Source organism: Diplotaxodon limnothrissa, linkage group LG9 (genome assembly GCF_057381915.1).
Source record: "Diplotaxodon limnothrissa isolate DT_005_m linkage group LG9, D_limnothrissa_male_GT1.1, whole genome shotgun sequence".
Taxonomy (NCBI): domain Eukaryota; kingdom Metazoa; phylum Chordata; class Actinopteri; order Cichliformes; family Cichlidae; genus Diplotaxodon; species Diplotaxodon limnothrissa.
In genome coordinates, this window is record NC_140604.1 from 12583384 (window position 1) to 12609617 (window position 26234).

At 42.0% G+C, this 26234-nt stretch overlaps 2 protein-coding genes across 4 annotated transcripts in view; both read right to left on the reverse strand.

Moving 5' to 3' along the window:
- The window catches only part of LOC146625206 (retinal-specific phospholipid-transporting ATPase ABCA4-like), a 32520-nt gene extending 27660 nt beyond the window's left edge, over positions 1-4860 (reverse strand). For both annotated transcript variants that reach the window (XM_085362719.1, XM_085362720.1), the window contains exons 1-6: positions 4795-4860; positions 4411-4504; positions 4163-4304; positions 3865-4004; positions 1626-1753; positions 876-1073 (exon numbers count right to left, since the gene is read on the reverse strand). In XM_085362719.1, coding sequence (XP_085218845.1) covers positions 876-1073; positions 1626-1753; positions 3865-4004; positions 4163-4304; positions 4411-4504; positions 4795-4860 — 768 coding nt within the window. The remainder of the gene's footprint in view (positions 1-875; positions 1074-1625; positions 1754-3864; positions 4005-4162; positions 4305-4410; positions 4505-4794) is intronic.
- Positions 4861-5778: 918 nt separating this feature from the next.
- The window catches only part of arhgap29a (Rho GTPase activating protein 29a), a 33748-nt gene continuing 13292 nt past the window's right edge, over positions 5779-26234 (reverse strand). The window contains exons 3-23 of one of the 2 annotated variants that reach the window (XM_085362721.1): positions 22546-22689; positions 19603-19699; positions 19214-19286; positions 18690-18750; positions 17939-18085; positions 17015-17079; positions 16807-16917; positions 16618-16698; positions 15999-16181; positions 15631-15768; positions 15291-15481; positions 13286-13455; positions 12702-12830; positions 11167-11265; positions 10875-11038; positions 9938-10126; positions 8995-9132; positions 8482-8717; positions 8047-8362; positions 7747-7855; positions 5779-7657 (exon numbers count right to left, since the gene is read on the reverse strand). In XM_085362721.1, the coding sequence (XP_085218847.1) occupies positions 6756-7657; positions 7747-7855; positions 8047-8362; positions 8482-8717; positions 8995-9132; positions 9938-10126; positions 10875-11038; positions 11167-11265; positions 12702-12830; positions 13286-13455; positions 15291-15481; positions 15631-15768; positions 15999-16181; positions 16618-16698; positions 16807-16917; positions 17015-17079; positions 17939-18085; positions 18690-18750; positions 19214-19286; positions 19603-19699; positions 22546-22689 (3743 nt within the window). In that variant the 3' untranslated portion in view covers positions 5779-6755. The other variant, XM_085362722.1, reaches the window with a different exon arrangement.

Genomic DNA, 26234 nt, shown 5'->3' on the forward strand with positions numbered 1-26234 from the left:
TTGTACATTCCTGGGGAACGACGCCTTGTTTGCTTTGCTTTTTGCATTTCCCAGAGAATTTTTGTTTTGCCCCACCCCATGAGTCATAGCTCTAATAAAAATACTAACATCTGTTTATCCTTTGCATCTCCTGACTTTGAACAGGAGGTATGTCAGGCGACAATAGGCGTGTGTCAGCTTGTTGGGTTTTGATCTGGAGGACAAACTATGAATGCAGTGCAATCAGAGTCTAAAACACAAAACGTGCTAAAGCATGATGGGACATACTGAGCTGAAGGTGGATAATCATGCATCATGGTAAACATGACGGTACCTCTTACTGTTTTTCTCTTGTTGTTTTTACAATATACTAGAAACTCGTGGTACAATCTAGTCATGTTACTTGATTACTTCATTTACTTCATATTTTACTCAAGTGTGTTTTTGTTGGTTGCCAACTACATGTATGTAAGAATTAGAAACACAGCAGTTTATGATACTGTTTGATAACTGCTTTTGAAATCATATCCTGGCAAATCCTACACTGCCCTTTGCCAGCTTGACCTCAAGTCGCTTAGCCAGCACATGGCTGACTTACCCAAATGAATTTTTAAACATGGCAAGATCCCAAACTGGATGTATCCAAATACAGCTCTATACGGCCTATTCATGAACCAACCAGATCACTGCCAAATTGTGGTATTAAGTGTATCCATTCAGTGCACAATAGATAGTTTAGTCAAAGGTATAAAGATGTAATTACAGACTGAGTGCTCCCAGTTTAACTGAGCCAGAATGAAATTTAAATTGTGCAACTATTTTTTAAAAGGTAAGCCAGTGATCCTTGGTGATTTCCATGTCAGCTCTCTAAAATCAAGAACAAAACTAACACTCACCAGCCGGAAAAGTTTGAAAAAGTCGACATTGGCGTAGAATTTGTCCTCAATGATCTGTAGTCGCTGTGGAGTGAGGATGCACATGGCGTTGCGAACTGCGTAGAGTCCTCGACGGCTGGGGAAAATCAGGAATCGCTCGAGCAAGTTGAGGCTGCACGCAATGTCTTTTAAATGCAAGTCCGGGACTCCAAAAGCAAACTGGAAAAAAGCAGATTTATGCAGATTCAGATGACATCAGCAAAAACAGAAGCAATCTGATGTGTATGTCACTGCGCCGTGACGTCTTTTGTCTGTTAGCTTTTATTCTATGTCTTGAATTAAACATCTGTATATTGTCGTGATGCATGCTTAATCACCCAGGTAACCAAGTCCTGTTCATCTGTATTTGGATACATCTGGACATCCAAGTGGCATCTTCAGTCTCAGCTGGCTGCAAGTTTCCCCAGCTTTATAAACAGTACATTTGCATGATGACTGAAACTGGTAACTACTGACTAACAATGGGCCGTGGTCAATTTCATGATGGTTAATTTGCAGTTGTCATGACCACTGATCGCCTGTATATTTCCCTTGTTTTTCTTCCTTTACTGTGTCATATTACCATTTGTGTTCCATACTGTACTCCACCAGAATCCTTGCCTTGGTGGTATGAAGCAATATCAGTGTCTTGACTTCTTAATGGTAAAATGTCACACTGTGTACCCTTGGCTGTGTGCGTGTGTTTATGCATGTGTGTGAGCACCCGCGTACCTGTTCAGGCCTGATTTGGGCATTAACTAGATGATACACTACAGACTCAGTCAGAGGAATGTCTCTGAGGAGGAATGACGTCAGAGTCTCGTCATCCTTCAGGATAGTCTCCACTTTTACCCCTCGACCTGTAGACAAACAGAGGCAGTCGGTGTAATGGAAAAATCATAAGAACGGTTTCATGTCTTTAACTGTCTTTAACCTTTCACGGTGAATGACTGTCATGGCTAGATAGATAACTGTTCGCTGTTTGATATGGAACTGGATAAACTGGACAAGTTGGAAAAAGCTTAGTTTCATAGTAACACATATTGGGCAAGTTGTGACAAATGTGTTTCATTAAATGACACAATTTCCAGTAGCCTGTCTGTGCATGAATGAAGGCTGCATTGCCAGGCAAAGTGCTGTTTTGGCTTTTATCCAGGCTGTGCCCCTGATGAACATGGTTTGAGATAAACACAAATTAAACAAACAAAGCTGAAACGTGTGTGTGTGTGTGTGTGTGTGTGTGTGTGTGTGTGTGTGTGTGTGTGTGTGTGTGTGTGTGTGTGTGTGTGTGTGTGTGTGTGTTATTGATGTCATTAAAGAAAAATACTAGCAGTAAATGCTGTATCAAGACAATTCTAAATATGTTTTAGCCAAGAGGTTTAATCTCAAATATTTCCTTATTTTTCCCCTTTTTCTTTTCTCCTCCTCTGTCTCTTTTTTTTCGTTCCTGATCACTTCTGCCACTCCCTGCCTGTGAACTCTGGAATTCCTAAAATGCACATATACTAATGTGAATAACAAATACATAAAATGAAATCAAACATGAAAAAGAGTAATAAGAGAAGCCAATTGAGCAGGGTTGTCAAACATAAGGCATGGGAGCCAGAATCAGCTCGGCAAAGACTCCAATGGCTTTGGAAAAAGTAAATGAGAGGTTAAATCTTGGAGTTTTAGCTATATTTTCATAGATTTTATAGCATTTCCTGTTGATAAAGACCCCCCAACATTAAGTAATTAAGTAGCAGATGAAAAACAACTAAATGACAGAAAAGTTATCTGAGCAGTAAAAGACAAAAAAACCAGGATATTTTCTTTCGATTGATAAAAACTTTCTTTTTCATAGTTACAGAAGGGTCTAAGGAATAATTCTACAGCAACATTTCCTTGTTGTGTAGAAAGTCTGTACTGTTGAAACTGCACTGATTTTTCTTATATTAAGACATCTTAGAAATTGAATCTTTGAATGAATCTTTACACTTACACAAAGGTGAGTTTTACTCATCCAGCCCACTTAACATCAAAATGAGCTGCGCGTGGCTCACAATGTAAAATGCAAAGCAAATATGTTTGGCACAACAGTGCACGTGGATCATGATTCTGCTTGCTAATAATGCCAGATGTGTGAAAAAGAGGTCGGACGATTTTCCTGTTTAATATCCATGAGTCACAGTCGTCATTTATATAACTTTATTCTCAACGTGATTTAGTTTTCCTTCCCGGGGCTCATGGGAACACGAGTGGAATGTGGATGTGGATCTCTGTTAGCTCTGTTAGTCCATCTACATATTTCTGCATGAAAGTGGCAGCACAGAGAGCAGCCAGACATAATCATTCAAAGCCTGGAATGCACTCAGCTCCATTCCACTCCCATCATAAAGGTTTATTTTGCCAGTAGGGAAGCATGGCATATGTACAGTGCACACGTATATATGAACAGAGCGCAGTCTGCATGCAGGCCCTTGAGATGGGATGAGTGTTTCTGGGAGTGTGAGGGGTGGTATATGAATTGCTTTCCCACCAAATAAACAGCGTGCTAGCAGCAAAAGTAAGCAGCTTACTTTGCGAGCCGGTCTTAAACCGTTGTGATGTAATCGTGTTACTCCACGCAGACACCACAGACAGACTGATGGGAAAGAATGTGAGGTGTGATGTAAACTGCGATTACCAGGCGACGTGTTCAACTTTTAAAAGATCAACATCTTATGAGTCACAATACCCCTAAAAAAAGCAAAAGCGTCTGAAGTAAACGACACCCGTGTTGTATGATCTGCAAGAGGCACGACTGATTTGATATTGATTGTATTCATGGAGTATATAAAGATTTCAATAAACTACTTATTTTAAACCATTGTTCAGAAAAAAGCTTTTATTCCACTGCTTTAATGAAAGAACTTTATAAATGAACCTTTCTGACCGTGGATTTACTTCTAAAGGCTTCTGCTGGATGTTGATGAAAGCCCAGAGCACTGACCTGAGACTTTTTCAGGATGAATACGTAGCGTGTCCATGAAGTTGCTCATAGCATTGAGCTCCCTCCATAGGCGACCAAGCTGCAAAAACTCTGGGTCCGTAAAAAGAAGCTCTTCAGCATCCGAATAGAACCGAGCCAATCTGAGGAGGAAGGCCATAATATTAACAATTATTATTAAGGCTAAATACCTAGATTCATCTCTTTCACTCGACTTAATAATTTTGCCTGTTCATCTTAGATCAGATACTTAATACGAATCCAAAACTCTTCCCACTGCCAGCCTACAGTTGATGCTTACATGGAGTTGTTGTAGTTGGACACCAGGCCAGGAGATTCACCACGGGTGGGGTATTGAAAACAAGGGTTGTTGGCATTACAGAAGATTCCTTGGATCCATGGCAGGACCCCAGCAGAGGGCATGGCTTTATTGGGGAAATGACCTGAGTCGGATGAGAACATTTATGAATTGCACTAGATACAGAGGATATTGTTTTTCTGTCTCAGCGGGCTGTGCTAATATTTTCCAGCGAAGAACTGTTTGCTCACATTCATGTTGGCGATAAAGTGGATTTACTTTTCGTAGCCACACCAGCCCCATGAACAGCATAACAGGCCACAAGATCTCCATGAACAAACGTACCTGGTTAAAACAGACAACATCTTTTAAATGAGCAGGTTTTCCAGTTTTAGTTGTGGTTTCTATCAATCTGACAAATTCTCCACTCTTACCAACCCCAGTTTGGGACAAAATCAGTAAAGATGCGTTAGTTTTTAAGTATATTCTGGGCTCGCATAAAAAAAAGACTTGCACTGTATAATATGCATTAAAAAAATGAAAGATATATTTAGTAATGTGTGAACTGGTGGGGTCAGAAGCTCTGGAGGCATAGCTTAGCCTTTACTGGGACAACTGGAGTGTGGAGCTTTTACCCTTTGCCTCCTGCGGATGGTCCAGTTCTTCCACAGCAGGAGTCTGACCTGTCTTCCTGCCCCCATGGTGCCTCCTTTTCACCCCCGCAGGGGCTGGCTATAGCCAGTAAATCTGTATTGAACCAGACCATAAAACATCTTACGGGCCAAGTAAGGCTAACTTTTGTCTTACAAAACTACTCATGACTCTAAAATGCAATTTGCATTTGAAAGGCTAAATTTTGTCGATGAACTCACAAGTCGGTCCATTCATCTGGTGAGAAATCCATGTGAAAGCTAGCAGTAGCTTAGTAATGAGGTTAATGAGCTCAAGACCTTGACATGGTCAGATTTACAATTATAGACTTGTCAAACGCTCTTTCGCTACAATTTCTGGTTAACGCCAATCCCCCCAAAATAAAATAAAATGAAATCCCACACTGTCTGTGCAGCCACACCATACATTTAATCTAGTTTAGTTCCAATCATGATGACATTCTCTATCCATTCACTGTTTCCACATACTTCCACCATAATCCAAAGGACACAGTGCAACTTAAATTGTCACTTACCTCAGAAGAGCACCTGTACTGTAGATTGATCGCCAATAACAACAAAATAACTCTGCATATTCTACAGACTGTTTGCTGTGGTTGCAAACACAGCTTGTTTCCAGACCTCCAGAATAGTTAAGCAGATTGTTTTAATCTCCTTTCTCGGTGCTGGGAGCCTGCTAACACCTCTCTGCCATTTGTAGAGGCCTGCATGACCCGGCCACCTGACATTAACAGTGCGGTATAATCCTACCACTATTATAATCCCATCACTCTTACATTTTCCTTACATTTTAACAAAAACTTGAATCTCTAGTCGCAGATTATCATCCTGCACAAACTGCATGAACTCAGTTTATTGCATTACACAGATTAAATTAATATTCCTGTAAAAAAAAAACAAAAAAAAAAACACACGCACAAAAGACCATCACTGTTGTAAGTTGTCAGATATATTTTAATAAGTTACAAAAGGGTGTTTGTTTTATGTACCTGTTTTCTTACACTGAACTTTCAACACTGTGCCAGGCTTGTACATTACCATGAAAAACAGATACCATTTAAATAAATGATGCACTTCCCATTACTTACAAAGAAAGCATAAGATTCAGGTTATTGATAAAACTACTCAAATTGTAAAAAAACAAACAAAACAAAACAACCAACAACAAAACCAACAAAAAAAAAAACAATGAAAAAAAAGCTTTGGCTATTAAAAAATGTACATATATTAAAATTAGGAAGAATAATGCCATGTCAGAATCCTGTAGCATTTCTAAAAGCTTTTCAGACACATTTAACACCACGCAGTACAAAAACGAGTGGATTTATACCCTTTGTAAGTGATGCTTCCTTACATGACCAAACGCAAACACAGACATCAGAGTACATCACGTAACAGATGTTGTTAAATTGCAAAAAAATATTAGCAATGTTTTTAATTACAGACTACTTGTAACAGCTTAAAACACTCTTCAACGGTGCAGGCAGAAGGCTGATGGTGAAAGAGCGTTATCAGGTAAGTGCACCACACATCTCCATAACGTTATGCAGTATTGTTACGCCTCGAGGGCTTTTTTTGGTATAGAAACATACATACGTGAACCTGTAAGAATTTTACACAAAATATTCAAACAAAAACAAATTGCACAGATCCAAAAATTATAAATATCCTGGCTGTGTGCCAGAGTATACTGAGCAAGTGATTGGTAAATGTATGATTTGTGAATCAAAATTTACAGCATTATAAGTGCATTTTTTTTCTTTTGAGGATCAAAGATATCATAATACTTACAATAGATCTACACAGTGCCAGTCATACATCTGCTCATTTTCTCTACAGAGTCAATGCAGATGTTTCTGCGTGTTCCTCCTAACGTGACACACATTGTGATTCTCGGAGCTCTAACAACAATGTCTTTAAGTGGCTTAAACAAAATGTGCCTCTCTGTGTTCCACCTCTGGAAGACGCCTGGGCCTTAGTCTCTGGTACACTGGTTTTGCCTGGTTTTGGTCCATTTCCTCAGGGCTACAGCTGGGAGACTGAGATATGGCTGTCTGTTCAATCTCAACGTCTTCCTCAAGGGGCTCATCTACAGACACCTCTATCTCAATGCCTATTTCCCCCTCCTCATCCTCCTCCTCATCCTCCTCTTCATCTTCTTCCTCAGCACTGTTAGCTTGTGCACAATTCTGCAGGACTTTAGCTTTGCTTCCCGATGGGGGCTTGTAGAAGGTTCCTGGGGGGGGCTGAAGAGTTCTGGGGGCTCTGAAAGTTGTTGCAATGGGGCTATACTTTGTGACATTATCTTCCCTTTTTATAGTCCTGTTGGGTCGCACTGCGACTGTGTAAGTAGTTCCAAGGGAGAGGGTTGATGGCACAGAGGTTGACAAGCCTTCCACTGCTGCACTCTCTGTGGATGAGCTGGCCTCAATTTTGACAGTTCTTGAGGCAACTTCATGTTTGTATTGTTTATCCCAAGTTCTGCGTAATGTCTGGGTGTCGATAAAGGTACTCCGGAAATGTGTGGCCGCTCTTGTTTTTGTATTCTCAGTCTCGTCCACTTCTTCGATGGACTGGTCGCAACCGCTTCCCTTCCTGTCATCTTGGTCAGTGGCGTTCCGGGAGTTATTCTCGTCTATTTGGCTTCGGTTAAGTATCCGTTCGGCCGGCATGCTAAACGGCCGTGACGGTAGCTTGTTGCGAGGGTGTCGAAGCTGAACCCTGGTGACTGTGATGTGATGAGAACGACACAGGCCTCTCTCCCCAGATTTTGCGACTTCAGGGACACTTGACGACAAACTGAGGGTCTCTGAATCAGTTTCATCAGCTTTAAAAAGAGGACAAATAAAACTTTTACGATAAAATAACAACATGATTGTTATTTTAATAATTATCTATTACTGTGACAATACTGACCTGGTTCAAAATCGCTTCCATCAAGGCTTGGCATCCTCTCCTGAACCTCAGTCAATAAGTGTGAAGAAGGAATTATAGACGAATGCCTTTTAAACACCTTTAAGCTCGACTGCAAGACAAAGACAGACAGTAAGAACAGAAAACAACCCACCACTCTACCACATGCTAAACAAGAAGAGTACTGTGTATAGTTTTTATACTTTATCACGCTATATAGATAACAGAATAGCTCTTTACTATCATTGTACATTTACAACATCCTGTGTCATTCATGTATCGTAGTGTTGGCAAACCAGTTACCTCTTTAATGTCTCCCAGTGACTTGGAGTGCCTGATCAGCTGCTGCTCTTTGTCCTGTTGCATAAGGCGAGTGTTAGCGCGGGTCTGGGCATCAACCTCCGTGGGCGAGGTGCCACTTACAGGACTCAGAGGCGTGTCAAAGACCATCTGGTAATGTCTGATCAGGAGCTCCACAATGAGCGCCTGATAAGGGTAATCCACCAGAGAAGAAAGGGAAACTTCAGCATCGGCCTGCCTTGGCTTGATCAGCGTCGGGCCAAAGATGATACCCAGATTGCTGGCGGTCATCTTGTTCTCCTCTGATTGCTCCGTCACCCTGGAAGGAGAATGAAACAGATAAGAAATGATCATTCCTACTATTATTAAAAAAAAGGAGCAACACATCCATATGTTGTATGTAATGGGATGCCCAGAAATCCATTCAGCCCTCCCTACCGGTGAAGATGCTCTATGAGGAACTGCAGCGTCTTGTAATTAGCTGGTGGCAGCTGTCTTAGCAGATCCTTGATCTTGAACAGGACTCGATTGAGCTCGACGCTAACCTGCGCAGGGGTCGCAGTGGTGGGATTAACTCTCTGTGCTTCCAGTTCCTCCACAATGATACTCTGGCTCTCCTTGGCCAAACCAATAAAGTCGTTATAATAGCGGAAGAGGATGAGTGGCTCTGGAAGCTGGAAAGTACGGAGGAAGAATTAGATAAACAAATGAAACAGAGATGATAATAAACAGCAGCAACCAAAATATGGACATAAATACACAAGTGGTACAGAATTAGAAAAGAGATAAGCACCCTGGTGATAAGCGGCAGGAATTATGCGCCAAAAATAAACAGACAAATGCACATTTTTAGTATTAATGCAGTTTGTCATCCAAAGCCTACTTTAGCCATCTCCTTCACAGGATGAAAGCTGAAATACCTCATTATGCTAATGACCAAAAGCAACCCACCTGTCTCAGGTACAGTTTGAGTACATTGCTAATGTCGTGGGGAGAAAGATCGGAAAGCTCCACCAGATCCTTGCCGTTCTCAAAGGCCTGGCACAGCTTCTCTACTCGAGACTTTGCACCATTCACACGGTAGATCCCCTTCAGAGCACACAAAATGCAATCAGCGCATGAAAATTACACACAAGTTTTTGGAATCAATATGAAGAAACTGGGCAAACATATGAGCAGAATACTAACAAGATCAGCCAAAGAAAAAAATGGGAGAACACTTCATTCTTATTTAAAAAGGGTTTTGGTCTTGTTTGATAAAACGTAACGGAAACAGAAACCAATAATTATCAAATAATTTAAAAAGCATAACAAATATCGAAGGTGAAGTGGAGGACTCGTTTTTCTAATTTCACTTTCACTCTGTAAAAGACTGCATGAACAAATAGCTTTGAAGGAAGTCTCAAATACTTTTATCACATACAGTGTGTTAGCAGTGCCAATAAAGATCCAGAGAAGCCAGAGAAATCTTTGTACACACAGGACAAGGCTGAAAACCAACACAGAGTGCCCATGACCTTTGGGCATTCAGGCTGCACAGCATTAAGAACAACTGATGGAAATCACTATGAAAAGCCAAAAGCTTTCATCACTAAATCCACAAAAACTATTTTTTTGCCAACATAGTTTTAGAAAAACATATTTTTGCATATGTCGCTAATACACTCATTTTTTACATATTAGATAAATTCCCTCAACACATTGTGATTAGTCCTGACAGCAATGACAGCCTTTCACAGCGCAGCCACTTTTATGGTCACAGTATTGGATGCTTTATAAGTGAACTTTAATGCCAGTGCCAGCAGATCTATGCTACAGTTTTGGGTTCTTGTTTCATGAAAATTAATGATCAATTTATTTGTAACCAAACCACTAAAACACCTATTATAAGTACCTTGATGCTGAGGGCTCTATTCTCAATTTCCGACGTGCACTTCCGTATGATGAATGGGATGCCATCCTGGCTGTTCTTAGCCGACTGTGTGAAGTCAATGCCAAATAGGTGAAGCCTTCCCTGGAGCTTCTTGTGGCCACACTGGATAGCCAGGGTTTCCAGACACTTTTTATGGCACGCCAAGGAGCACTGCAAACACAGTGACACATACCTCAGTTATAACAAGGACAGAGTAAAACATTTCTAAGAAAATCCTGAACAGTTTTAACTGTAGGTCAACAAAAACAGTGGAAAAACTGACGAAAAAACACGTCCTCACAACATAGCTATTTTTGTTAATTTGCCCAAAAACCAAGTCCAAGAAGCAAACGAGGAAAGCTTCACATCTAGTGACCCTCTGAACCACTCACACTGAATCATTCCAAGACTCTGCAGTGAGCTGCATTCCTATGTCAGTTTCTTCTCAATATGTCTATTGCGTTGCATAACCTCTTTTAAAAGCGTTTCTCCAACCAAGAGCCGCTCTTATTGTCTTCTTCAGTGTATCTAATACATATGGACAGAAACTTGATCTAAAATCAACAGTGGACAGAGGGTGCACAGGGACGATGGAAAGGACTCCTCAGAAGACGAACAAAAGGTCCTCAGTTTCTAGCGCCCATTCCCCCAACTGAGACCAGTTAGTGAATTTGGTCACAGAGGAGAGCTTGCGGCCAGTTTCAACTTTTCCCTTTATTTCCTCATCCAAACATGCTGATGAGGGGAGAGGTGGCTTTTCTCTTTTGTTTCTGCTTGATTTTTTTGCTGGCCACGAGTGATAAAGAAGCTGTTGTGAGCCTCTGGCAATCTTTATCGTGAATTTGTAATACGCTGAATGCTGTGGGCCGCAAACAGAAAGGAATAATACAAATAATAAAAGAAAGGAATCCAAGGTTACCTCCTCACACTCCGCTCCATGAAACACCACCAGGCTGTCACACTCACGACACTTGGAAGGTGCTCGAAGCTTTCTAAGCTTGTGGGTTTGGGCCGCCTTAGACATCTGAGTGTTTCTAAAGGGTCCTGGAGAGCTCGCCGTTTCGATTACCATTTCATTTAAACCTGCAGTGGCAAAGGAGCATTGTTACAAATGTAAATATGTGGCCTATAAGTGTAAGGAACACATAAGAGTACCTTAAAAAAAAGGAAAAAATAAACACAAAACCCTTATACAAATACAACTGACTTACCATTATCAGACGGCGAGGGAGGCTCTCTCTCATCCAAGTCATCAGCAGACGACATGGTACCAGTGGAGGGGGTTCTGGGTAATCTCCTCTTGAAGTCTCCTGAACAGTAAGGTAGGACACACCAAAAAGTCCACATCTTTACAGTCACGTCAGGACACTGTTTTCCCCCCTGTCTCCTATGCTCTACATCTCAGCGGTAAAACTGAGAAGCAATACGGCGATTTGACGAATTTAAAGTAGCAAATGAAAAGGCGGGCTTAACATATTGTTGGTAACTGAATCCAGCATGTTATTGTTGGTGGTGGATTAACACCTGGATTGGCTGATGAGTAAGGGGGTTGAATACTGATCAGAGCCTTTTCAGAATGTTTTTGATCTTCTGATGAGCTCAATAACAGGTTAATCAGAGATAAGTGCTGCCAGTGCTCCCAGCCCCCACTCTGGGGGCTGGGAGAGCTTTGTGGCAGACTCCAATACACAATTTAACACCGTGCACCAACTTTCTCCAGTCAAGACCCGCCCATAACAACTAGCCATGCCTTACACACAGGTTTGGTAAAATCAATTTAACAGGAAATTGTTTGATGTTCTCCAAGGTTACTACAAACCTGGTGGTATTACCTAAATTTGTCACTGTAACATATAAAATGGGCATAGTGCTATTTAAAGTTTTCAATGTAAAGTCCATGACAGGAACACATAAAATAACAATTATAGCTACGTTCTTCTTTGCAAATGGCTTTTTGCATTCTGATTATAGTCGAACCGAAAGCTCAGAGCACTGCATTTTAAGAAAGTGCGTGCAAATGGGCAAAACAAACCAACACGGGAAAACATCTTAGCAAAAAAAGAACAAAAAAGTAGGCCCAGTGCAAAAGTATGGAAAACAAAAGAACAGAAGGGTGGTGCATATACAGAAAAACACCATTACAAAAAAAAGCCCCTGCAAAAAAAAACAAAAAAAAAACAAGAACTACAACAACAAACTACAGGACGCAAAACACACATGTTGTTGCACAGCAATCAGGGAGCACAGGGAAACCGTTGCAACATTCTTATGTGTGTGCGTACGTTGCAGAGTGCAACAAAGAGCCATGACTGCCTCTTTATTCTGTGATTACACACCAACAAACCTGGGTGAACATCAAGTTCGCTAGGGAAAAAAAAAGATGCGTGCTGCCCTGAGGTGCTCTCAAGACAGTCAGTCCAGAAAAATGTGCCATCTCTGGCTATGGGTGGTGCTTTTAACCATGATGAAAGACTGACACAAATGAGTTTGATGTTGTGCAACTGTGGAGGGAAAACCCAGCGTGCTGCCTTTATTATCGGGACAAAAAAACATACCGACAGGAAGTGAATGTGATTTTCTTTCTTTCTTTTTTGATAGCTCAAGTGTGACGGCATGCAGAGATTTACCCAGCAGATAGACACAGCATTCGTACTCGTTAGCTAAATAGCTATTGAGTGCGGTGTCGCACTAAATCAGTTCTGCTAGTGATCATTTTAGGGGGACTTCACAATCTTCACAATCCTACCTGGGCTTGCAGTCGGCGAGTCCATGGACCGGGACTCACTGCTCCCTCCAGCACTTTCCGAATCACTGCACATCCCTCCACCCTGATTGGCCGAGGTCCAGGGACGAAATGGCGCCTGAATTTTAAGTGCTTGTTCAAAAACACAACATTAAAAGATAAGAAGTCCCATGTTAGCTGCATGCTATAAAACTGATCATAAAGTCAGTTGAAGTCAGTTTCCAATTATGTTACAAACACTTAAAGGCGGGCCTAAAGGTAATGAGGTCAACACCTGCACACATTACCAAAAACAAAACAAACCACAGGGAAGTTGGCTCCAGTTTAAATCTTCAACCTGGTTACCCGAACTTCATATTTCAAAATGTTTACTTGCTAGGCATTGAGCAAACTGTTGTGTACCTCCCTCAGCAACAATGTAGTGGAGTGCAAAACTATCTCTAGTGCTAGTTTCCGTCTTTGTTGTGCAGGTATTTACTCAGTGAGATTAGTAAGCTGTGTAAAAGTTTTTGTACTTTCTCTCAGGATGTCATGATTTGACCCCGTTTCTGTTGATTGCATTTATAGAAGAAATCCTAAACGTGTACCTTGGATGTCACCGCTACCGTTGGAGCGTCTTTCAGCAATCTTGGGGTGTTGGGCACTGATGGGGCTGTCCACATCATCTCCAACAAGGAGGTCAGAGGTCACAGATGCCTGTGACAGGTTACTGTGGGAGGAGTGGCTGCCACTTAGTGAGCGCTTATTGAAAGGCATCCTAGGGTGGAAAAAGACATCAATTTGTATTATTTACTTAAAAATCACAATGCCATATCCTAGTTATTTAAAACTGTTATATGTACAGTTGTTTACATTGATCTAATTAATAATATGGAGATCAAAGTATCCCCCCATCAGGGACTATTACACCCCAACATTATTTATCCCCAGAATAGGGAAAGTTCACAAAGAGCAAAGCTTTCAGCTTTCTGGCTGCCAAATGCTGTTAGTCCCCATACAAAGTATGAATATCTAATACCTACAATATTATATTTGAGGATTCCTGTCTAGCAGTAAGACCACTGACTTCAAGACAATTTTAAGCTCAGTCAACATCCACATTTCCTCCTCTGCTGATGGAACAAATTTCCACTTACAACTGTAAATCTCATCAGTTTTGATACGATCCACGAATGATCAGCCAATCAAAGACAGCAGATAATTAGAGCATAATGACAACTAACTGACACAGATAAGCTCGGGAATGGCAAAAGCTACATGTGATGCCATCCATTGTTAGGCTAAGTATCCAGCTGCATCTAACAATATACAATAAGTAGGTCACGGGTCTATATTTAACCTTTTGGTGGCCGCTGCACTGGGTGCATGTGAGAGCATATGAGTGCTGGTGTGTGGGCCTAAGTTTCATTTCCTCTTTCCCAAGCTGAATTCTTTTGATCAGAGGGATCAGAGGTGGGTGTGGTGGAGGCAGGAGAGTGGGGGTCGTGGAGGGAGAAAACTAAGTGAGAACAAAGCACACTGTTATTTCCATCTGTCTGGTATTTGTGTGTGTGACCCCAAACCCGCGTCAACAAAACTCTCTCAAAAGGGAAACCGTCTATTTTTAACCATAGCCTTCAAAAGAAGTCGATACTACATTTGCCTAATTATGAAGTGACCAATGTGTGTGTCATCTTAGTCAATCAGACTTTGTGTGTACATGAGTTTAATGGTGCTGAAAATCTTCAAAGAGCTATGTTTCCCCTTGTGTGAGTAATGTGCAGCAGTGACCCCTAGAGAATTAGGCCAGCCATAGATGACTGACAAATGTAGAGACAGTGGCACAGCTCAAAATAAGAAATAAGAAAAAGTGGGGCTACATTTGGTAAATAAACTAATTCATCTTTTAATTTTGTTGTTTTCTTGCTGTGGCTTCTTACAGTGGGCTAGCCTCCACCCCAAAACTAATGCTAGGGGAAACCCTGACGGGGTTTAGTAAACTGATGGTAAGCCCACTGGCCCAGCTCCTTTCTCCCGTGACCACAGTAATTTCCGCAGGAAGCCCCGGCCAGCGCGATGTCACAACTGTTTCAGATTTTCCAAAGCAAGCTCTCTGACTCTGGAACTCCACCTATCACTGCTAAAGTATGTGCAGTCTCAGACAGTAATAGCTACAGTACTATATTTACTTAAATTTACAGTTCCAACAGTGAAGCTTTGAGGTGTTGAAGTAATTGTTTGTCAACACAAAATGTAGAGACAAAAGCATTCAATTCAAATCACATAGCTCCAGGAAAACATGGTTAATATAAACAGAATTGGTTCCTGCACAGAACCCTGCAGAACTCCATTGCATGCATCCTACTAAAAATACGACATACCTTCTAAACGATGCTGAAATTAAAATCTTCAAATAAATAAATCCACCCCCCCAATAACAAGTAAAAACCTTTAGGTAGGTAAACTAAGATAAGGTCATTTGATTACCTTAAAAACACATCACATTTCAATTGAATTCAAATGTTCAAATAGCTAAACTAAATTTAAACACCTGTTTAAAATGACAAGCTCTGACCACATTCAGACAGCAAATAAGAGGAAGGGACATCGCACCCTGTGTTTTGTGTGACAGATGAATCCAACGAGTGACACTCAAGTCGAGGCGCATCCGTAGGTAAACTCCTGACAAAGTCGATGTAACGCTGGCCAGGCTCGTACAGCTTGGCATTTTCACACAGAGTCTGGTGGTTGACAGGTAGAGACACAACCTGGGCCTGCTGAAGCTGGAACCAGTTGACGGTCACCTGAAACAGGGACACATTCCAGTGAATGATGATTCAGCAACTTTGAGCCAGTGTTAACTTATCGGTGGAGGTGTGCATTATTTCTACCACTCAGCCTGGTTTCAGTTTAAATGAACATGTCTTTAAAGACTTAACGTATTTCAACTTACGGCCTTGAGGGTGAGGTCACACTGGGAGACCATCTCTCGGATCTGAGTGATAATCTCATTCTTGGTGTTGACCAGCTCGACTCTCTTCACCCCGACATCAACCTGACAAGCTTTGCAGTGATCTTTGGCCTCCTCGGCCTGCCAACAGAAAGAATATAAATCACTGAAATTTTCAATTAAAGTGATGGATTCAAATCTGGGGGAAAAAATAGGAAATAAGAACTTTAATGACTAAAAGCTGATCTTCATGTTGCAAATAGAGACTAATCACTTGTTCTCGAATGGCAACTGAAGGCTTTATAATCACAGGAAACAAATTCACTGATATCTAAAATGGATAGATTGGACTATTAGAGGTGATGCTCTACCTTCTGCAGCGCCTCCTCCTCCAGCCTACGCCTTTTTTCTAGCTGCTTTGCCGCTGCCGCTCCCCCTCCCCCTCCAGTCTGCTCCTCCTCCAGCCGACTAGTCGACACCTTGGCCTTCTCGTATTCATCCTGTCGCTGGGTCTGCAGGAGCCGGGCCTTCCTCAGAGCCGTGTCTGCTTCGTGCTGCAGATGTACACGTATTAGTTTGAGTCACACACAGATTCATGCTGTGTACAACGTGAATGCAACCACAGAAAAAGATGGCTTTTAAGTTTTTGATAACATGCAATAATTGCTATAAAGATACAATTCACAAACAGATTTGCAGAGATAATTCATGTTCAGTAACATTTCTATTATGGTGTCCTACTACAGAGTTTAGGACTTTGACTATTTCTTAGATTTAGTCACTGGATTAGTGTCTCTCAATCCGTCATACGTGCAACAGAGCACTTGTCTTGGCAGGTTAAAAACAAACTATTTGTCTGGATTTGTATATCGGGCTGAATCACTTCAAGAGCATTCTTGGGCTGAGACCCCAGGTCAATGAAGCTTTTGATCCAGTGTGCATTTGTGTGTGGTCCTCTTAAAAGTGCAACCTCCGTGACTGTCGACTCACCATTTTCTTTTGCTCTCTCTGCCACTGCTCCTTGACCTCTTTTCGCAGTTTGTCCAGCTCATTTTTTCTGGCCAGGAGAGGCTGGAAAGAAACACAGAAAATCCACACCACACCCACAAAAGCAGTAAGACCACTTGTTTCCATCATACAACCCATGATAAAGTTAGATTTCATGAATGCAGCAGTTACCTGCATGAATTTGTTGCTTTGGAGTATTGCTGCAGTTTGAAGAATCAGCTGGCTATACTCGATGTCATTTTTGAAAGCTGTCATGTAGATCTCACGGAAAGGCATGAATTCCTTGAACGAGGCAGAAGAGGTTTAAATCTCAGTCCCTAACATGTGTGAGATGCACACGATGCCGATGTAAGTCAAGTTAACTGCAGCGTCAACTTACCTGTTGACTAGCAAGCGTCTTAGCAGTCTCAGCCATCTTGGCGTAACTTTTTGCACACTCAATATCTGCAAAAAGACAACAAGATTCAAACAGGTTCAAATAGATTAAACAAACATTACAACACAACGTCCTTTCTGCTGGTTCAAAAATGTATATTTTATTTAAGTATCTTTCATTTTCAATTAATAATTGGATCTCAAACAAATGTTTTAAGTCATTAATGCTTTCCAAATCAACTGCACATTGTCCTTAATTCTGATAAAAGATAAATCAGTGTGTTTAAGAAAAGGAGCTGATAATATGGACTGCACAGCTTGACTGAGCGTTCTGTGTCACAGGATAAGTGAAACCATTCATTAACCAATCTATCAAACAAAAGTTTGCACACTACAAACTCAACCTTGAGCATGAACAAGACTTCATTGTTTTACGTCCAGCTCAGGTGATCAACATGGTTTCCCTGGGAACTAGCCTTTAATGGATCACTACACTGTCCACTCACTAAAATGATGTGTTTAGCTAGAAAATGTACAGCAGTTATCATTGACATTTCCCAGTGATCTTGTAATGGAGCTACTTTTAAGATCAAGTGGACAAATTAACTACTAAGATGGCTGAGACTCCATTAGTGTAGCTTTGCATGATTCAAGTTCATATTCATTAATGCCCCTTTTGAAGCCCCTCGGCTCATCTACTGTCCAAAACAAGACGTTTTAGTTCCCATCGTCATAAAAAGCTAATGAAAGGATCTCGTATGGCAACTAAAGAGTCAAGCACATGACCGTGGTCCATGACACCAACTCATGACATCATTTTGGATTCTTTTGAGCTACTTGGGCGTTAGTTAATGACTTAGTACTTAGTTGCTGCCTCCCAACAGTACTTCAGAATTGGTCTTATGAATCCACCGGTGTCATAACTCACCCATATTGAGACGCTTCTCCACCCATGCCAGCAGCTCTTTGGTATACTTGGACCACGCCTTGGCGTAGGCCAGTGCTGACTCCACTCCGCTGTCCTGCCTCTGCAGTGTCCTGTCCACCTCTTCGGCCCGAACCGGTGGAGAAGACTCTTTGATGAGCACACGAAAAAAAATAAAAAATAAAAATAAATCACATGAGGAAGCGTGTGCAACATGATCCCCACTAACCAACCAACACACATCGAACATGGCTCGATGGAGTAGGTGCATGTTTAGCAACATCTATGACTGTGAGTCAGCAGGAAAAAGCCCATGCTGACCTTGAGTTAGCAAGATGTGGGCTAATGCGGCTAAGATGTGGGAGCAGGGACAGCTCAGTAGGTAGAGTGTTTGGCCCCATGATCGGAAGGTGGGGGTTCGAATCCAACGAATGGCTACCCTGAGGTACCCCTGAGCAAGGTACCGTCTCTACACACTGAAAAAGCCCATGCCCATCGGTTAAATGCAGAGAAGAATTTCCCCACAGGGATCAATAAAGTATACAATATTAATGCCTTTTGAAGGGAAGCAATGATGACAGGAGAATGACCACATGCATTAATACCAGAATAAGGTGACTGGACATAATTGCAAATAACCCCACAGACATGCCAGGGAGAGGACAAAAAACAGAGTCAATCTCTCCCCACTCCTGAAACTTCCACACTGGAGAACAGTACAGTACAGTAGCTGTGTGTCAGTGATCTGCCTTACCTGGCGGATCATCTTTCTCAAGACCGGATCCTCCAGATTCCACAGAGAGGTTCTCAAAAGACTGGAAAACATGAATAAATAAATATGAGACATAGGGGAGGTGCACGAAGGGTGAACTTCCTTGTCAAAGCAGAGTACGCTCGGCTAAAACGCTTGAAAAAGGCTTATCAGAAACTTGGCTTCCTCCTTACATCAGTTACAAAAACTGCAGTGGGAAAACAACAAAGCATGACATCAATTCATCATTTGAAGAGGCCATTTCAGAATCATGCTGCAACCTGCAGGTATGTTGCTTCACCCCTGATCTCCGCTGGGCAACTTTTCATATCTTATTTTTGACAATTCAGGGCCAGAAGCCAAAATCGTACACTTAACAGGAGAGTCCATGAACTGATGATGAATGTATGTTTAATAATGGAGCCCATATTCTAAGGTACGAGTTTCATTTTAAATCTTAAATGCAGTTCTGGAGGATGTTTATCAGGAAGTTAAAGCCTCACTTTTAAATATTGCACTTCTCTTACCCTGCTTCTCTTAGTCAGGGGGAGCCCCAACACTGATCCATTCTCTACATCTCCCATAAGGAAGTCAGACACTCTGAAGAAAAACAAAACAAAATAAAAGAAAGGTTCAGTAAAGAATGAAAAGCACAAAAGGAAATACACACAAAAACACGACTTAAATTATGTTCGGGGGGTTTATTTAGCATAAACAGAGTTTTTATCTGCACTCACAAAAAAGAACTGCTTTTATTTTTCCTTAGCTCTTATTCTCTCTTTTTACACAAGATTAATAAATATCGGCTGGCCTCCATTAGCTGCGTGCATATGCAAACGAATTGAACGCAGTAACAAACATCATCGAGTGAAATGAGCCGTGGAAGGAGCAATCAGAGTAATGACATCATACTCACACATTGCCAAAGGTGAATGCCAATGTGTCGATTGCGGCGTAGATCTCTCCGAAATGCTTATGTTTGTTGTCTTCGTTCACCTCCTTAAAGTTCACTCCTGTCAAATTATGGTGAAGTAAGACTGAGTCAACTTTCTGTAACAACCCCAAATCCTGCATACTGAAGACATCCTGTGTTTAAGGCAACAATCACAAGATATGATTCATCATCCTGTGCATGATGTTAACAACAGAGTGAATGAAAATCTCTTCTGACTCAGACTGTACTCCTCAAAAGCTCTGAGAGCTAGAGGACTGTTTGTGTGTAGACCTTTTAGAGTTGAGCAATCCCTCAGAGGCATCCAAAAACAACTTTATGTTAAATCAGTGAAGATAAGCAAAGACCGTGAGTGTGTATATTTGGCTGTAATCTGCTCTTGCAGTAGTTTCCTGCTGAAAATCTAAACACAGTGATGACTGAGGACAGAATGGAGGAAAAACACCAGTGTAAATACGGCTGTAATCAGTCTTCACAATAAACTTCCTGGCCGGACTGAGCAGAGGGAAAATAAACCAGGAGAGAGATGCTCAGAAATGAGACCCAGCAATAAATCAGTGATGTCACTGGTCATTCAGTCTTTCCTTTCCAATAGAACAATGGAGATTTCTAGAGTTCAATGACTTTCAGACATTTTAAATAGAAAACTAACAGAGTTCACTTGTTTTTTATTAGCTAAGCTCAAAACCTACTTCAATGTCTTGACTTTTGAACATTAATCCTAAGCTGGGACAACTTCAGAATTTCCTGAACTTTAATAACTTCTCAAATCCTGAAACAAAACTAGCCTAAACGTCATCCACACCTAGAGTCCTAGATCTTCCACCTGGTCTCTTAGTATCTGCTTCACATAATGCAAACCACCTACAAACGCCTACTATAGACCTTCCCAGTCTTCTAAACTGCTATTACATATTGCCTCGTACCTCAAAATGTTTTCAGAAGGTGTTGCTAAAGAAGCACACAAGTGAACCAGCAATTACCTACCTCAAAACAGGTTTCTGTCCCGCTTTGTCCTAAACAGATATAAGCCTTGTTGATCATGGAAATCAACACCTGCTTAAGACTCCTTGGAAGAAGCCTTAAACATGACACCAAAATACTTGCAAATCTTTAGCTGGTCCAAGAAAAGGATTCCTTTGACCAACACAAGGAAAGACTGACCACTGAAAATAAATAAAATAAATTCAATGGGGGGAAAGAAAAAGTCTTCAAATTAAATTTAAAAACTGATTTTAACGGGGTGTCTCCAAGCCACCCCCAGCAGTTACCACCATTCAAATCATACAGCTCTGCTTTCGCATCTCCTCTCCCGCACAGCCCCTACCCCCCAACAGGACATCCTGAGGCTTGCTGGAATACAATGCCAGTACTCGCTCAGGCCCCAACCAGTGGTCCAAATGTGGAAGTTACATCATCAGAGAAAAATGGTATTGTTTCACTCGAAAAGCACAACACTCTCGAAACACTCATCAGTAGCAGAGTCCTGTGCTGCAATTAAGGGATCGGAAGCTCCAACAGAGAGTAATTGAAGACGTACTGAGGTATGCCAAGGAAACAGAGTATCACAGGGTGGGAGGTTCAATTTTCCACCAAAACAACTCTTTGACGTAGGGTCAGGGTGCACTTCAAGTAGAAATCCAAAACAAATTGCTAGTTTTGCCTCATATGTACGTTATTGTGTAAAATATCAGGCTTGGTGGCTCAAAAACAATGGAGCAAAGCTGATAACACACTGGCACCGTCTACATCTCTCTTTTTTGGGGGGGTGGGGTATCAAGAAGTGGACAGGTCTGGCCACCTAGTGGTAGAAAGATGTTACAGCACTTCATATAGTTATGGAAAGAACAAGTAATTACTGTGTTATAATATCTACTATTCACTATAGGAACTTCCTCTGAAATAAAAATAATAAGACCATTACTCAGAACTATTTAAAAAAAAGTTTGTCTAACAGCTGAAGACTTTCAATCTATATACTTATGAATCCTCCTAATGATTAATGCAATATAATCACGAGCATTAATAACAATGTTTTTACAGAATGACTATTAAGCTCTCAAATCCAAGCCTTCCTCATTGACAAAGTTGTGCTTTTTTGTCTCGCTTGTGCAAAGACATGTTCCAGTGCCACATAAACACTCAAGTTACTGCATGAAAGACAGGACTTGCAAGAGCTTATTTTTTGTGGCACATATATGCACACGCCCAAATGTGTATGGACTCATTCCAAGTATTTCAGCTAAAGGTGAAGCCCATTCACATTCACATGCACATGCAGAGCCTCCTCAGGCCTCTCCATCATGTCACCATTCCTTAGAAGTAAAAGCTTTTTATGCAGCCCCTCTCTGCCCCTCTTTGCAATGCAAATTGAGACGAGGTATACTCTAGGGATTCTTGTGTGGCCGCCAAGTTAAGAACTGACCTGCATGCCAGATCATAATCTTAAAGAATGAGCGACTGAAAAGGATTCCTCTGTGCAGTTCCCACTGGACTGGCAGACAAAGCACAAAGGACACCCGCTTCTCCCTGGATCTTCAAGTATCAGGTACCCGACTCCCAAATATTATTTTCTTAGTCTCTATATGGGGTTTGAAACACACGTTGCTGCATTCAAAGTGCTCGAGTGACTTCTGAAGAACTGTGTCACCTTGAAGCTGAAAGACAACTCCAGAGAAACAGTCTCTGGGAAGTTCTTTAAACCAGGATTGGGAAGACTGTATGAGAGACAGGACGTGGTAATAGTGAATGCCCAGCAGAGAAGACTATCAAGGGAGAAGGGAGGATTAGATAAGCAGAGACAGAAAACAGACTAAAGGAAGAGTGGAGGAGTATCTGGCATGTTTTACAGGAAAGCCGAAAGTTATGAGGGTGAGCATTTAGGGGGAGCTGGTCATCTTTGCTCACCTTTGACCGTGGCGATGACGGTTCCAGCTGTACTGAGGATATCCACTGAGTTGAGGCTCTGGTGTTTGCTGATAATGGCCTTCAGGACTCGTAGCAGCTCACCGAGACGTTCGTGGACCGCGTGGTGAAGACAGTCTTGGTGCTCTGGAGATTGTCAAGACAGTTAAATAATGCTTATTGCACACATTTTCCACCCAGTCAGAAAGATATGCTCACATTTAGTCCAGACTGATGAGAAAAGGAATCCCTTAGCCCCTTAGAACATTTTGGCAATAACTAACATGCGATATGGTAAATGGCCTGTATTTATATAGCGCTTTACTAGTCCCTAAGGACCCCAAAGCGCTTTACATATCCAGTCATCCACCCATTCACACACACATTCACACACTGGTGATGGCAAGCTACATTGTAGCCACAGCCACCCTGGGGCGCACTGACAGAGGCGAGGCTGCCGGACACTGGCGCCACCGGGCCCTCTGACCACCACCAGTAGGCAACGGGTGAAGTGTCTTGCCCAAGGACACAACGACCGAGACTGTCCAAGCCGGGGCTCGAACCAGCAACCTTCCGATTACAAGGCGAACTCCCAACTCTTGAGCCACAATCATATATCCAAACAGATATATGAAATCAACCATTTCAAATGACAGAACTGACATATTATACAGCCAGTGGATTATCCATTAGCCTTGTTAACCTTTCACCAGTAAGAAAAGAGATCATTGGCAGTGTTGCTCCGTCTCAATGATGACAGGTCATATGCTACATGATACTGTAGAAGCTGGAAAATTAAACGTTTCCAAGGTGCCACTTTATGCTATGAACTGTGTCTGCAGGCCCACTGTGTTTCCAAACAGAAGTGTATCAAACAAAATGCTATCACGTTTTATAAACCCTGAGCAGATTAGTCCTAGGACCCACCAATTTACAGTGGGGCAAAAAAGTATTTAGTCAGCCACCGATTGTGCAAGTTCCCCCACTTAAAATGATGTCAGAGGTCAGTAATTTGCACCAGAGGTACACTTCAACTGTGAGAGACACAATGTGAAAAAAAAATCCATGAATCCACATGGTAGGATTTGTAAAGAATTTATTCGTAAGTTAGGGTGGAAAATAAGTATTTGGTCACCTCAAACAAGGAAAATCTCTGGCTCTCACAGACCTGTAACGTCTTCTGTAAGAAGCTTTTCTGTCCCCCACTCGTTACCTGTATGAATGGCACCTGTTTGAACTCATCATCTGTATAAAAGACACCTGTCCACAGCCTCAAACAGTCAGACTCCAAACTCCGCCATGGCCAAGACCAAAGAGCTTTCGAAGGACACCAGGAAAAGTATTGTAGACCTGCACCAGACTGGGAAGAGTGAATCTACAATAGGCAAGCAGCTTGGTGTGAAAAAATCAACTGTGGGAGCAATCATCAGAAAATGGAAGACATACAAGACCACTGATAATCTCCCTCGATCTGGGGCTCCACGCAAGATCTCATCCCGTGGGGTAAAAAAATAATCATGAGAACGGTGAGCAAAGATCCCAGAACCACACGGGGGGACCTGGTGAATGACCTGCAGAGAGCTGGGACCAAAGTAACAAAGGTCACCATCAGTAACACACTACAACGGCAGGGAATCAAATCCCGCAGTGCCAGACGTGTTCCGCTGCTGAAGCCAGTGCATGTCCAGGCCCGTCTGAAGTTTGCCAGAGAGCACATGGATGATACAGCAGAGGATTGGGAGAATGTCATGTGGTCAGATGAAACCAAAGTAGAACTTTTTGGTATAAACTCAACTCGTCGTGTTTGGAGGAAGAAGATACTAAATACTTTTTTGCCCCACTGTACATACTGGTGACAAGATAACTATGTGACACCATTCCGGGTTTGAGTTCTCCTGTCCTGGCGACAGCACCATAAAGTGGAGGACGGCAGAAACGCAACACACGAACCCAACTGCTATGTGCATAAATAAACGAGACCTACTATGGTCTTTTAGCAATCATCAGCCATCCAGCGAGCGAACCAAAGAAAACACGGCATCTCAGGTATGTGGTTCTCTGTACTGCACGTGACTTTACAAACAGTGAGTCACAGCCATTAACAAGGGGACAAAACACTCTGTTATCATCTAACCTTGAAAACGTGCTCTCGGCTTAGTCAGAGTGAGATCATGAACAGTGCAATGCATTAACTAAGGTAGGTAAGGCTGAGGTATTTTTTGCTACTTACTGGTAACATACAGTGGAGTGTGACCAGACTGCTGACACAACATGCATGGGTGGCTTTCTTAGAAATAACCAGTACAAGAGGGTAGGCACGTCTCCCTCTGTTCCCTCACTCATGCAAACTCAATATACACACATACTCACATAATTACACTTGTGATCTAGATATGCTGAGTCCTAAACTATAATCACACTAAATACACAGGAGGCTGTTTGGGAGGTTGTTTTGATTTCATGTTTTAAATGTCATATGACTTCACTTTAATAGTTGTTTCCAGGTCACATATCTTTGCAGCCAAATACAGGTTAAACGAAAACACACAAACAAACATACACACACACACACACACACACACACACAAAAGACACAGTCGGTCAAAGCCGCATTTTGTGCTGACGATCACCCCTGGATTACCCTTCATGGAAATGGGGATCAGGAAGACTTTAGCTGTCTCCCGTTTTTTCTTTTATTCGTTAGCTCTCTCTTTTGGAGTGGGACAAATAGTTCCGCCAGTGGGGCTAATAATGCTAGGTCTTTGTGGCCACCGTGACAATACTAGCTGAGGCCTGAAATGTAAATCCAGCCGACTGACCAGTCTGTGACAACTTCACAGTGATCAACAGTTCAGGTAAAACGTTTTGAACAGAACAGCTCTGACATGCAAAATGTCTATATATTCTGCTGCTTTACTGGGAACTAGAGCTGGGCGATAGAACGATAACGATATGTATCGCGATATAACTTTTACTCGATAGAGAAATTAAGCTATCGCGATAGACCTCGCCACTCTTGTTCAAAAAGGTCAGCCGATCCAAATTCAGTAGCGCAGAGCCGAACCAATCACAGCCGCAGCGTCACGTCGCGTGACTTGTTACGTACAGCACAAGTGCCAAGCCGCACGTGTGTTTGTTTGGGAAGCAGCCAGCGGGTAATGGAGGAAATGAGTGTGCCGACTAGAAAAATCAACCGAGCGTGACCGAAGAGAAAACAGATGATGGTTCCAATGCCGGAGAGATTGTCGAACGGAAGAGCCATAGAAGCTCCGTAGTGTGAAGGTATTTCGGCTATTTCAAGTCTGACAAAAAACAGAGTAGCGTGCACTGTAAATTGTGCCGAAAGCAAGTCTGGAAATACAATAAACTGGTGCATGCGTCACACTGTGCACCACGTTATTGTTTCGGTGAAATGAATTTCTACAATACTGTTACTGTTAATTCTACTCTCTGCAGTGTTTAAATGCTTACATATACACACAGTTACTGTCCCTCCACACATACGACTCGGTTCTGCTTCTATGCCCCAGCTTTGTTTACTTTTTCCCACCGAGGCTTCTAGACTTCTGATTGGCCAACATTTCTACACGGTTAGGAATCTAGCGCCACCTGATGCTTTGGCATGTTCATAGCAGCGTTTTCCTTCATTTCTGCCTTTATGTGTGGACGGGATTATTTTTTAAAACGAAAAC